This window comes from Sminthopsis crassicaudata, chromosome 4 (assembly GCF_048593235.1).
Source record: "Sminthopsis crassicaudata isolate SCR6 chromosome 4, ASM4859323v1, whole genome shotgun sequence".
Classification (NCBI taxonomy): Eukaryota; Metazoa; Chordata; class Mammalia; order Dasyuromorphia; family Dasyuridae; genus Sminthopsis; species Sminthopsis crassicaudata.
This window is the reverse complement of record NC_133620.1, coordinates 454577874-454592359: the sequence shown is the minus strand read 5'-3', so window position 1 is coordinate 454592359 and position 14486 is coordinate 454577874. Positions and strand designations below refer to the sequence as shown.

Here is a 14486-nt window from a genome sequence, read left to right as displayed (position 1 = left end):
GTAATATGAGAGGACTTGACTAGCTGGCCTTTTGGATAGATGCTTTTAAACTGTAAAGTCTGAGGAATTGGGATGAGAAGACTCCCACCCTTTGTTCCTACATTCAGCTCCTTGTACCAGACTAGCAGAAAACTTGATCATTTCCAGGACCACCTTTGCTTAGGGAAGTCTAGGAAGTGCAGATTTAAGGATTCCTCCTAAATTCTCCAGGCAAATTCACTCCCTTCTAAGGGAGATCTATCAATCGAAGGGGTTGGGCTACAAGAGCCTTATGAAGCCTTCTAACTCTCAGTACTTTGCTCTCTCCCATCCTCCTTCTTCCTGCCTCCTCACTCTTTGAAATAGATGATCCTGGCCACTGTTGGGTTGTGCTTCCCGTGGGATCTTGGGCCCAGTCCGTTCTGGGCCAGGCTCCCTTCAGCCCTCAGATTGCCATGGCTCTGGACGGGAAGGATGTAGGTCTAGAAGGGACCTGGGAAACCATTCAGGCCAATGGATGGTTTTACAAAGTCTTAGTGATCCTGTGCAAAGTCTACCAGCCAGGAGGAAGGAGCAGGAGAGTTAAGAGACGTGAATCCAAGGTCTGGAAATCCAGATCTTGAGATTAAATCTAGCCCTTCAAGTCCTCCCAGAAAGCACCGCTTCCCATTCAGAGCAGGGCCTTCCTTCCAGAAGTTGGAGACCCCGGGGACGGCCAATAGCCGCCAGGCCTCTGCCTCCAGGCCTGGACTGTCCTAGTCCTGTAAATTCGGAGAAGAGGGTGTTCATTTCCTCTCTCCTCCCTCCCCTTCCTTCCAAGCCTGAGGGGCAGGTGTCAGTGATCTCGCAGCCAAGTATGACAAAAGCAGACTTTTCCAGGTGGGGGGCAGCTTCCCCAGAGCTCCCCAAGCGGAGGCGAGCCAGAAGGGCCCACATCTTGGGATCTGGAGTAACTTTGCCCGGGGCCTCTCGCAGCCTCCATTGTCCCCCTCGGCGCTTGGGGTGGAGGAGGATGCCCTTCCCCTCCATTTTCAACAGCTAACCTCAGAGGCGATGGGGAGACTTAATTCACAACCCACTGTACTGGTCATTGAGGGAGCCCCCAGCCCGGCCCTGCCTCTGTTGAGGGGTGCGGGGAGGAGGGGAGGACGGCGCAGTGCAAGACGGAAAGTGTGGGGGGGAGAAGAGCAGCTCTCCACCCTTTGGAAGCAAAGGCGTAACAGGTGAACGGGGGTGGGGTGGAGAGGAAGGAGGAGGAGGGGCCATCAGGGACTGTAGGCTAACGAGCCCACAGACATTTTCCCGGGAAAGGGAGGCCCCAGAGAGGGGGGGGCGGGGAGACATACAGGGTTTTTGAAAGGGCAAATCCACCCAGGTTCCCGCTGCCTGCCCCGGCGGGGAGAGCGGCTCCGCCAGCTACGCGACTGAGAAATGATCTAAGTGGCCGAGGGTCCTCTCCCCGCTCTCCGCAGCTCCCTCGGCTTTTCTCTCCCCTCCCCCTCCCCGAGTCCCCGGCTCCGGGAGGGACAATGCTCTGCTCGCCCAGGGCAGCGGGCCGGGCGTGTTCAGCAACTGGTGTCTCCCCGGGTAGCAGCATCGCCCTGCCGGGGGGGGGAGGGAGGGGGGGAATGGCCAGTCTGCTCCGTGCCCGACATCCCGGGGCTGGAGGCTGGGGCCCCGCGGCGGGGAGCGGCGGTGTGGGGAAGGGCCGGGGTAACCGGGAAGCCGGAGCCGTCCCCCGGGGACGCCTCCTGAACTTGCAGCCCCCGAGTCCCTGCACCCAGAGGCAGGAAGGGGAAGAAATCGGGAAGGGGGCCTGCTGGCTCTGCCCCAGTCACACGGAGGGGAGGGAGGGAACAAAGGGAAGGGGGGTTTGGAGGCATGGGTACTGGGGAGGCAGAGGGAGAGTGTCTGGCTGTGTGTGGTGAGGAGCAAAGGGGGAGTGAGTGCGTGCGTGCGTGTGTGTGTGTGTGTGTGTGTGTGTGTGTGTGTGTGTTGGGGGTTAAGGAAGAGAGTCTGGTTGTGTGGATGTGAGCAAAGGGGAAATGTGTGTGTTTGTGAGAGGAGGAAGGAGAGTGCACTGTGGTGTGTGTGGGGAGGGGCCGGACAGAGGGCTTTCCCTTTGTTGCGCGTTGAATGTTGTGTGTATGTTGTAGGAACCAGGGGGGAGTGTCTGTTCTGTGGGATGTGGATAGCAAGAGGACAGCGTCCAAGGGGGTGGGGGTGGGGTGGGGAGCCGGGGAGAGCGTGGACTGAGTTATGGGGGGAGAGGGGAGAGCACCTCCAGTGCTGTCTGGCCGGGAAGAAGGCTTTTGGCATGTAGGGTGGGGAGCTGGGGAGAGTGATTTGTGTTTGTGTGTTTGTGCGTTTTTGGATGTATGTGTTTGTGCGTTTGTGTATGTGTGCGTTTTATATGTGTATATTCGTGCATTTGTATGTGTATGTTTGTGATGTGTGTGTATGTGGTGAGTGTGTGTGTGTGTGTGTGTGTGTGTGTGTGTGTGTGCTGGCGGGGCGGGGGATGGGAGAAAGCAGGGAAGAAAAGTGCAATACTTGGGGGAACTTACTGCAGTCATCCGAGTCGTAGCCCTCCCCGTCCGGGTCCTCGTCGGGCTTGCCGGCGCCGCCGCTGCCGCCCGCGGCGGGCTGGGGCTGGGGCTGGCCCGGGGGCTGCCGCTGGCGGCCTGGGCTCGGGCCGTAGGCACCGAACAGCTGGTCCACATCCTCGTCGTCGTCCCTGGGGGGGTCGGAGGGGCTGACCGAGGCTTGGCTGCCGTCGGCCTGCAGGGAGCCGGGCCGGCTGACCGCCGTCGGGAGCCCCCGGGGGAAGCGGGGGAAGTAGTCGGAGATCTGCTTGATGGGCTTGATGGGACCCGGGCACACGTCAATGGCCATATGCTCCTGAATGCTGATGGTGGTCTTTTCTCCCCGCCGGAGTGTCATGCAGGCAGCTCTGGCCCCCCCGGAGCCCCTCGGAGAACGAGCCGAGCCGGGGCACGAAGCTCTGGAAAGGGCGCCGGCGGCGGGTGCAGCGAGCCGGGGCCGCGGGGCGCGCTTCACCGGGAGCCGGGAGCCGCGCGGGCGCCCTCCTCCAGAGCCCCCGCCGCCGCCGCCGCCGCCTCCGTGGCCACCGTGCGCATCGCGCCCTCCTCTGCCGTCGCCGCCGCGTTCCGCGCCCCCAGACGGTCCGGAGCCTGCAGGAGCGGGCAGCGAGCGCGCCGCACTGGGCTCAGCCCGCCGAGAAGTGCCAGACCAAGGGCTGACAGGCAGGGGGTGGGCCCTGCCGGCGTCACTGGGTAGCAACCAAGCAGGATGGAGGGAGCGAAGGAATGAGGGATGCAGGGGATGCGCTCGCGCTCACGCACTCCCGGTCCAGGCCACAGAGGCAGGTGCGCGGGGAGCGGGCGGCGGGCCGGGCCCCCGCGCCCCGCGCGCCCCGCCACGCCCACCGGCCCCCGACTCCCCGGCAGAGGGGCCGCCCAGCTCCTCCAGAACCCGCTCACGTGCTGGCCGCTGGAAGGGGCTGGGGACTGGGACTGAGGAGCAGAGCCACCAGCTCCCGGAGAAGGCAGGGGGGTTCTTTCCAGCTGCTAGGAAAGAGACGGCCCGAGAGGAGACATCTCGCTTACAGGCCCGCTGCGTCTGTGGGCTCCTGAGGCAGACTAGTGGCGCGGAGAGTCCCGGGATCTGGCTTCGAATCCCGACTCACCCACCCGGGGAACCTCGGGAGAGCCATCCCCCTGCTCTGGGCCTCACGTTACCCCTCCATCACACGAGACGCACCGGTGAGATGGGCTCAGACTCTAGCCAGCTCCAGGTGCGAACGATAGCAATCACATCTGGCACTTAGAGGGCCCTTTAAGGTTTGCAAAGCACTTTGCATGTATCATCTCGGCTGAGCCTGTAACGCTGCTCCCCATTTTACAAGAAGTGAAGCAGATTTCAAAAGATGCTGCCCAGAAGCTGGATTCCAACTCTCCCGAGGCTTTTCGCCTGTCAGCTATCACAGGTGGCCGAAAGGCAAACCCGTTCTCTTACAGCAGAATTGCCCCTAATGGTGGATCCTCCCTCCTAATAGGAAATACAGTGTGGCAAAGCAAGTCAAAGCAATGGCCGCTGGCTGACAAAGTGTGCATCATTCTGTTCTTAACAGTTCCCCACGGATCTCCTGACAGTGTGTCAGAGCCCTGGAATCAAAACGGTCCTTCTTCTCTCCCTCCCTGCCTCCCACCTTCCTCTCCTCCTTTCCTTCCTTCCTTCCTTCCTTCCTTCCTTCCTTCCTTCCTTCCTTCCTTCCTTCCTTCCTTCCTTCCTTCCTTCCTTCCTTCCTTCCTTCCTTCCTTCCTTCCTTCCTTCCTTCCTTCCTTCCTTCCTTCCTTCCTTCCTTCCTTCCTTCCTTCCTTCCTTCCTTCCTTCCTTCCCTCCCTCCTTTTCTCCCTCCCTTCTTTCTTTCTTCTTTCCCAACAGCCTGACAGCAACATTGTTAATCAGGTTAGGAGGGTGACTATTGTGTTAGAAGGTGGGACTTGGCTCTTTACTTCCTAGTTTGCTCATTGGTGCCATTTCCACAGTATTCCTTCCTTCCTTCCTTCCTTCCTTCCTTCCTTCCTTCCTTCCTTCCTTCCTTCCTTCCTTCCTTCCTTCCTTCCTTCCTTCCTTCTTTCCTTCCTTCCTTCCTTCCTTCCTTCCTTCCTTCCTTCCTTCCTTCCTTCCTTCCCTTCTTCCTTCCTTCTTTCCTTCTTTCCTTCCTTCCTCCTTCCTTCCTTCCTTCCTTCCTTCCTTCCTTCCTTCCTTCCTTCCTTCCTTCCTTCCTTCCTTCCCTTCTTCCTTCCTTCTTTCCTTCTTTCCTTCCTTCCTCCTTCCTTCCTTCCTTCCTTCCTTCCTTCCTTCCTTCCTTCCTTCCTTCCTTCTTCCCTCCCTCCCTCCTTTCCTCCCTCCCTTCTTCCCTCCCTCCCTCCTTTCCTCCCTCCCTTCTTTCTTTCTTCTTTCCCAACAGCCTGACAGCAACATTGTTAATCAGATTAGGAGGTGACTATTGTGTTAGAAGGTGGGACTTGGCTCCTTATTTCCTAGTTTGCTCATTGGTGCCATTTCCACAGGCCTCATGACATCTGGCAGATCTGAGGGGCTGCGGAGAAAACTCAATATGCAGTGTTTCAAATGCATCATTGGCTTAGCTCCACAGCAGCTGGCCGTCTGGGGCCTGACTATCTGATTTGTGAAGTCACATTTGTTCTTACTGTTGACCATCAGTTTATCATACTTATAGAGCATCCACACGTCAAATTTGTGAGTGATTGTCTCCTGGCACCAGATCATGGGGAACACACAGCATCTCTTGATTCTCTCCCCCTCCTCCTTCACAATAGAACTTTCCTTGTACTGAGGGTGGGGTGGGAGATACGACCTGGAATCCCTGCTTAAGCACAGCAACTGTTTGTTGTAAAATGTCTCAGGCTTACTCTAAGTCATGAGGATCCTGGAAAAAGGTTCTGTAATCAGTCCTTTTCCTGAAAAAACCCGATACTTTTGAAATGGTAACATCTGGGTTATCATGTGCTATTGGAGGTTGGGAGACGCAATGAACCTTTCCATCTACCTGCTAAAAATCAGATTACTGCCCCCACAAGATAATACATGTACCACAATCCCCATTTTATGGATGGAGAGACAGGCTTAAGAGAAGTGCAGGCGCCTGACCAGAGTCAATCAGTTATCAACCAGCAAGCACTTATTAAATACTTGCTGTATGACAGGTTCTGTGCAAATTATTTGGGATTCAAAAAAAAAAAAAAAAAAAAAGCAAAACAAATTCCTGCTCTGATAGAGCTTATATTCTGATGGGAGGAGAACATGTGTGTGTGTTACCTATCTATCCACCCACACATGTATGCATATTATAATATAAATTATATCCGTATGCAAATATATGTGATTCCCACAAACTAGATATCAGATAATCTTAGAGGGGAGAGCAGGAGGGTGGGAGAGGATAGGGGCTGGGGTAGAAGAAGGCTTCCATCCCAAGCTGGTGCTTGAGCTGAGTCAGAGGCATTGAGACCAAGGTGAGAAGGGAGCACATTACACGTGTTTCGGGCGGCCATGCAGAGGCAGATGGGAGATGGGATGTCATGTATGAGGGGCGTGGGCCAGTATGGCTGGAGTATAGAGTTCATGGAAGGGAATAATGTGTAAAAAGACTTGCAAGGAGCCAGAATATAAAGAGCTTTAAAAGACAAACAGACGTGATATATTTGATCCCACAGATAATGGGAAGTTTATTGAGTAGGAAAGGTAACATGGTCACACCTGTGCTTTAGAAAATCTCATTGGTCACTGGCTGGAGAATGAATTGAAATAAGGAAAGGAGGTCAGTTGAGAAGTATTGCAGTAGTCCAAGCAAGAAGTAACCAGGGCCTTTAAGCCACTGAGGTGTTTTGTGTGTGTGTGTGTGTGTGTGTGAAGGAAGAGAGAAGTAAATGTATTGGAGCAGATGTTGTGAAGAGAGAAGTGGCGATTTTTGCCAGCCAGCTGGACCTGGAAGTGAGAATAAGGAGTTAAGAATTAACTCGGAAATTGTGGCTCCGAGGGACTGGCAGAATTGTTAGTGCCCTTGACAGGAACAGGGAAGTCAAGAAGAGGGGTGGAGCATAACGAGTTTTGTTTTGGATATAAGTTTGAGATATCCAGTTTGAAATGTCCTGCAGACAGCTGGTGTTTCATCAATTCATCAGACTTTATTTGTTTTTCAATCAGTATTTATTAAGCACCTACTTTGTTCTAGGCACATGTTAGGTGCTACAGGTACTGACACAATAAATGAAACAATCCCTACTTGGTGGGCCAGGGGAGACTTATACAGTGTGTGACTAGAGCTCAGGAGGGAGAAACTAAAGCTGGAAATATCTATATAGATACATACATACAAAACGTGTAATAAATTTTTGTTGTTGCTCGATTGTTTCAGTCACATCTTCCTGACCCCGTTGGGGGTTTTCTTGGCAAAGATATTGGAGTGGTTTGACATTTCCTTCTGCAGCTCATTTTACAGATGAGGAAACTGAGGCAAACAGGATTAAGGAAATTTCCAAGGATCACACAGCTACTAATGTCTAAGAATGGATTTGAATTCAGGTCAGGCACTCTATCCATTCTGCGTCCTTGCTATCTGTAAAATAAAATAAATTTAAAAAAATATGACATGTAACGTGTAAATAAGAATCTAGCCACATTGTATCTAGATATATGTAACAATATACACATATATAACCACATAATAAATATATGTTTATATAGACATATATACATGCATACACAGATATGTAACTTGGGGATATTTTGTTATACACACACACATACACATACAAATATATAATCTGGGGATATCTTGTTAGTATCAGAAATAGCTGGAGCTCAAGTAGTCTGGATTTTCCTCTTGTGTGCTTCTGCTCTGATTTCTCCTAAATCCATTTATCAGAGGAGGGAAGGGTCACCCTTGATCAGAGTCTTCATGTTTTGTAATAGTTTGTACTATTTAATACCTGCCCCCAATTATCTGTCCACCACTGACCTTCCCAAAGCAGGCAATCCCCACATGACCATTCTTTACCTCTGCATAACACTTAAAACCAATTTCTTTTTCCTGTTATCATTTAAAATCCCCTTCATCTCTTAGCAGGCCCATCTCTGTCCTTTATAATAAGAAAATGAAATAAAAGCAGTTTAGGAACTAAATAAAATCCCTTAGATCCATGTAGTAGTTTCAAGTCCAAAATCCCAAAGCTGCATTGTACTTAACTTTGCATCACAATAACTGATATTTGCATAATGCTTTAATGTTTCCAAATACTTCTTCTTGGAGCCTCCCAAAGCCCTGGAAGGCAGCTACCATTATTTTCATTTTATAGAAGGGGAAACTGAGGTGCAAAGATGCTATGAGTCACAACTAGTAAATATCAGAGGGAAAACTTGAACTGAATTCTTTCCAACTCCAAGGTCAGGTTGTTTTTTTCTTTTTTGGCCTGGGAGGGGAGGAAGATTAGCAGCTCATTGATGTTTGGGGAATAGCTCCTCAAGGCTTGGAGTTTTGAACTCCCAGAGGTCTGGGAAGAAGAGGGAGGTTGCCTTCTTCATCCCAAGTGGGCATTGCGGCTTCCACGCTCCCAGGTCCCAATGATTTAAGGAGAAAAGAGAATGGAATTGGGAAAGGGAGAAGATACTGAGCTCCTTCTAAAGACAATCCAAGGCTTGAGTGGGGAGGGAAATGAATGGTTGCAGTGAGGAGAAGGGCAGCTCAGTCTCCCACAGGGCAGGACAGACTCACAAAATTGGATTTCTCATTTCCAGGAATGTTTAAGGAGATTAGTCCTCAAATAGTCACAAAAATGACTTTTCTATGACAGAGGAGGCTGTATCTCTAAATCTATTATATAATGTCAGCTCAGCATAATGAAAATGTAGAAATATAATAAATTATAAAGTAGCTAGCATTTGTAAAGTGCTTTGCTATTTACCAAGTCTCATCTCATCTGTCCCTCCGAGAAGGCTCTCTCCAAGGTCACCCATGATCCCGTCACCAGATCTTGGGCTGGCTCTCAGTGCTCATTCTTCTTGGCCTCCCAGCAGCCTCTCAGGAGCATCTGACTCCCTTCCTGCCTGCTCCTTCCCAGCTCTCCATGTTTTCCTCATTCTCCTCCCTCTTTATCACTTTAAGGTGTTGATTAGAATGTAAGCTCCTTGAGGGTATGAACTCTAAGCCCAGAGCTTTAGAGCTGGAAGAGGATATCTCTCTCATTTTATATTTGGAGGAGATGGAGGTCCAGGATAAAACAGCTAATAAATGTGTGAGGCAGGATTTAAATTTGGGTTTTCCTGATCCTAGGTTTGGCATTTTATCCAACTCCACATTGCCTCATCATATTTCAGATGAAGAAACAGGCCCAGGGAATTTTAGGGACTAATACAAAATATAGCTATCAAGCACAAGAGATAGGATTTGGACCTCCTGTACCACAAAATGGCCCTAACCCTGATTGGTTGCTCTTTCCTCCCCCATTCTCCATCCTGCTTTTTTTTTTTTTACCTAATGAGAGTGGGAGAGCAGAGCAGAGAAAGATGACTGTCTCTGAGCCCCATTTGTTTCTCTATAATCATAAGTTTTAGGGGCTCAATCAATCAATAATATTAATAAGCACTTAAGTTTCTGTTACAGCTTAATGGGTCTTTTAATCATCCTTTTTTTTGGGGGGGGATAGAGAATAGATAAAGAAAAGAGGGCAGCAGCAACTGGAAGATGGCTGGATGTAGGGAATGGAATCTTAGAGATTGAATTCTACCCCTTCAATTTACAGAGGATGAAACTGTGGCTCAGACTTGAAAATGACCCAACCAAGGATCAAAAAACTAGTCTAGAGCTAATGGAATCTCCAGCAGAATGGGCACAAGGAGCTACTTTGAAACCCAACTTTCAACAAATGGACCTGCTCAGAGATGCCCAGAAGTCAAGGGCAGAAGGAGCCAGCCCAGTGAGGAACCTTCCACTGAATAGAAGAACAAGTCAGAAGACATCCAAATCCACTTGGATCATCTAGACTAACTCATTTTGCAAAGAAAGGAGCTGAGTTTCAGAGAGCTGTCCATGGTCACACAGATAATAAGCAGCAGGGTCAATATTCAAATCAAGGTTATATGTCTACAGGGATCTTTCTAGCACACTCTTAGACTCATCAGTCATTGATAGGATGCTGTTTCAAGTGACCAGACAAGAGCAGATCTGTCCATGATTAGTGTATATTCATTGCCTTTCTGTCTTTGTCTTCGATGAGACAAGTTCACTATCCTTTCTAACACCCACAGATTGCCTTTTAGTCAATGAAGTTTGTAAATGTTGTAAGCCACTTAGTGGAAAGGGAGCTTCCCAAGAAGATAAGAACATTTTCATTTTGGTTTTTATGCTTCTAGTGTCTCATATACAGTAAGCACATAGTAAATGGTAGAAGAGTTCAGTGGCCGACTTAGTCTTCCTCAACCTAAAGCAAAGAATTTGTCTTTAGTTACCATCCCCATTTACCTGTCCCCTCCTGTTATCACTTCTTTTTCCCTATTCCTCTTCACTCCAATTACCCTCCATAGTCACTCAGACTTGTATCTTCCTGGGCAATGTCCCATTTTCCTGATCTGCCCCTTTAACTTTCAGTGAATGCTTATGTACAAGTAGATCCCCATTATCTTTTTTAAATTCAAAGTATTCAAAATTATAATTATGCAAAAGATGGTAAACTGTGAATTCTAATAATGGGCCTATTCAGGGGATTCTTCCTTCTCACCAATCAAGACCTGGTCTCTCAACATCTTGTTCTCTTTTTTCCCAGGTGACAGAGGACCTCATCTGACAACTTAACAAGGTGACAACTTTCCATAGTGGAAAGTTTCAGGCTCTGTTCAGATAGTTACTGTCTATAAGACACAGAACCTTTCCTCCTCTGTAAAGTGAGGGGGTTGGATTAGGGGATTCTTCCCAATTCTAAATCTGTGATCAGCCAGTAACATATTTATATCTCAAAAGGAGCCTTCTAGAGATGCAGGGTCATCACCAAAATGAGGAAGTGACTGATCATAAGAATGGATTTCATTTACAAAGGTAGATTATAGAAAAGAAAGGTTTTTGGGACAAGTGGACCTTTCAGTCAGCAGATGACTTTTTACATGTTGGATGGATCTACCATAGAGGTGGGACCAATAAAGGTGATGGATATAACACCGAGGTGAATTGCTATAGACATAGCACTGAAATATAACACAAATATTCTCAGCACTTTCAAAAAATCCCAGTCTTTGTATTGAGTGCACTATTTGCCCATCAATGATTATTCGATTGATTATATATAGATTAAAGTCGAAGGAGGAGGTGTTAGACAATTAGAGACGGTAGTGGGGGCCTCCTTCCTTAACTGAGGGGAATTAAGAAAGGAAAATGGTAGTATATGGAATATGGAAAGTGTGCTGCAACACTGAAAAGAAACATATTTCTTTCCTTTCAATAGAGAAGTGATGGACTACGGGAATAAAATGCCGAACACACTGTCAAACATGGATGATGTGTCTTTGGATTCTGTTAGAAAGACTTGTTTTTGTAAGTAGATTATTGGATGTAAACCCCCCCCCCCAACATAAATCATTAATAAAACACATTTGTTTTTAATTTAAAGGAAGAGTGCTGACCTTGGATTCAGAACATCTGAGTTCAAGTTTCATTTTTTTCAAACTTTGGGCAAGTTATTTTCCCTCCATTTGGGAGCCAAGGACCAGTGCAGATCCAGAGGAAAGAGCCAACTTGAAATGATAGGATCTGAATTCAAAATCTGTCTTTGCTCTTTCTGATTGTGTGTTCTGGAGGGGAAATTTTGTCCCCCCCATCTATAAAGCAGAGATGTTTTATTAGATGCCTCTGAGGTCTCTTGCAGGTCTAAATCTTTAAGGCTCCTTTTAGGACTAGAGACTTTGAATTAACCAAATGATGATGTCTCTTGCTAGGTTGGGGCTGACTCCCTAGACTGAGGATCCCCTAGTAGGATCAGTGAGCTAAAGAAGCCCAGGTTGGCCCTTAGTAAGCTTCACCAAAGCCAGAGGTCACTTTGTGTCCCCCCTTTTAAAACACTATTTAGAACAACCCAGCAATTAAGCCCCGAGGAGCCCAAGGGGATATTTGCTTGGGAAGTTGTTTCAGATCATCCCCTACATGACAGGTAGTCCCATACATGTTAAACATGTTAAAGTATATGTTAAATACAATATATGTATACATATTTATAAAGCTATCTTATTGTACAAGAAAGATTGGATTTAGAAAGAAGGTAAAAATAACCTGGGAAGAAAAACAAAAATGCAGCAAACAACAACAGAAAGAGCATAAATGCTATGTTGTGGTCCACACTCATTTCCCAGTGTTCTTTCTCTGAGTGTAGCTAGTTCTGTTCATTACAGATCAGTTGGAACTGATAGGACCCTTCCCATAGGGACACTAGAATGAAGAGAACCTCAGGATGCAGTGTGGGGTAGTAGAGAGGAAACAGAAGTAGAATTAGGAAGACCTTGTTTCAGATCCTGCCTTGGAGACTGGTTGAGTGAGCCTGGGGAAATCACTTCATCTCTGTCTCACTTTGGCCAAGGAAGGCCTTGGATTACACGACCCCTGTGGTTTCTTTCAGATCTAAATGGATGAAGCTCACTTTAGGATTCACAGAGGCCGGTCATCAAATCTGATGTCACCTCTCTACCTCCCTCCAGAATGGGATGTGTGTGGATGAGATATCCCAGGGTCCCTGGGCTTTGTCTTTGTGGAAAACTGGCAGCTGATTGCAGTGCAGAGAAGAGACACACACACAGTTTTGGGGGATTATTGGTTCTGTGGCCTCCTATTTTACCTTTGTGGTAACTGAGAGCTGACTGCAAGCCCTCCTTGCCCTCTGCCACATCAGCACGTGCTCGGATTAGAGGCTGAAGCTAGATCTTTACCTGCCGGGGAGAGAGTCAGGCCTGGATTAGCCTGTCTCTTGCTGCGGATCAGATGCCAAGAACAGATGATGCTGAACCCATGGGATGGAAGCAGCCAGAAATAACCTGGAGGCGGGCAATGAGGACCCTGGATGATCACAGAGGCGGAGGTGTACGGGCAAAAGGGCCAAGTGGAGCCCGGGGCTCGGCCTCTGCCCTCAGTGGGGATCAGATACAGGCAGCCTTGCCCCCTTCCCTAACACGCTGGGACTCACTGGTGTGGGGGAGCACGGGACAGAGCTCTAGACTCGTACATTCGGAGCATGTCACAGCTTCTCCTGCCCTGTTGAGGCTTCCCAACCCCTGCAACCTCCCTCCAACCAGCACCTTGGACAGAGCCCTGGAGAAGACCGGCTCCCCCAATGCTGAGTACTAGGGGCCCAAGCAGGAGAGCTGTGGACATCCTGGCTACAACAACAGAAAGGAAAAGCCTCGGCACTCTGACCAAGGCAGCTACCAGCAGAGCCTGTGGAGGGGCGGATGTGCACTGGAAGGGACCTACAGACAGGAGGTTGATTGATTTGCCCATTTACAATTAATACAAGTGTGTGGGGCAAGATATGACCCTGGCCTTTATTGACTCTAAAGTCTAGCACTCCACTCACTATGCGACGCTTCCTCTCAGATGGTAAAATTTGTTAGAGAGAACTTTCTACTTTGGGGCAGAAAAGGGCACATGTTGTCGGGCAAGGACAAAATACTGGTTTGATCAGAGACAGAGACAAAGACAGAAATGAAGAGAGGGAGAGAGAGGGAGAGAGAGTGAGTGAGAGAGAGAGAGCCACAGAAAGAGACACATACACAGAGAGAAAGACATATATATATATATATATATATAAATAGAGAGAGAGAGAGAGACACACACACACACACACAGACAGAGACACACAGAGAGAGACAGAGAGAGAAAGAGAGAGGGAGGAAGAGAGATGGAGAAGTTTTTTTTAGTACTTACAGGAAAAGGATAACATTTTAAAAAATCAATAAAACATTTTGGAAATGAAAAAGAACTCTGGACTGAGAGAGCTAAGCTCCAGACCTTGCTTTGTCACTAACTAACTAGCCATGTGACACTGGACAAGTCACTTCCCAGTCTGAACCATGGTTTAATCCTCTGTATACTGAAAGATTAGAATGCAATCTCGAAGGGCTCTTATTACTTTGGAGCTCTGACCCCATTAATCTCAAAGCCTCTAGAAAGAAATGATTTATGAACCTTAATTTTTGTACAACATTTTCTGCCTTCCCATCATCAAATCCTCTCTTCTGAGCCACATATATATCCAAACCACTGCCATTTAAATAACCCACAATTTTCTCCCCATTCCAGGAGGTTTTCCAAAGCTGAGGATAAAGGGGCATCCACTTTCTCTCAGTTGATGCTTCTCTCATGTAGAAGAGAGGAAATCGTGTGTTGGGAAAGGGAACTGGATTTGGGGCCAGAAGTCCTGGTTTTTGATCTTGATGCTGCTATTAACTTTCAGTGTGACCTTGGATAAGTATCTTAAGATCTCTGGGTCTGTTTCCCCAGTTTAAAAAAAAGGATTGGACTGGAGGGTCTCTAAATACCCTCACCCTTCCCAATCCAATGCTCTCATACAATCTTTGTAAAGAGAGTGTCCTGCCCCGATGTTCTCTCTAAGGGAAGGGCAATCACAGGCTAGGAAGGGAGCAAAGCTATTAGCGTTATTCTTTACTTTGGGTCAAGTTTACTCACAGTCAGTCTGCTAAAAGCATCCTTTTGTTTAAACCCAGGGCTCCAGAGTTGCCTGTGAGGGCCAGTGTAGCCTCGCAATGATTCCCAGATAAGCGAGGGAGAACGAGCTCGGTTATCACCTCTGTCTCTACTGTGCCTCCCTCCACGTTCAGACAGGGGAGCAGCCTTACTTAACAGTTCATTCCCCCAAGGGCAGTGCTCAGGGCCTTAGGGAAGCTGGCAGAAGTGGTTCTTTCCC

General features: G+C 48.5%; 1 protein-coding gene across 1 annotated transcript in view; it reads right to left on the bottom strand.

Moving 5' to 3' along the window:
• The window catches only part of DOC2B (double C2 domain beta), a 58671-nt gene extending 55400 nt beyond the window's left edge, over positions 1-3271 (bottom strand). Inside the window, exon 1 of the mRNA XM_074263823.1 lies at positions 2547-3271. Coding sequence (XP_074119924.1) covers positions 2547-2922 — 376 coding nt within the window. The 5' untranslated portion in view covers positions 2923-3271. The remainder of the gene's footprint in view (positions 1-2546) is intronic.
• Positions 3272-14486: the final 11215 nt, after the last annotated feature.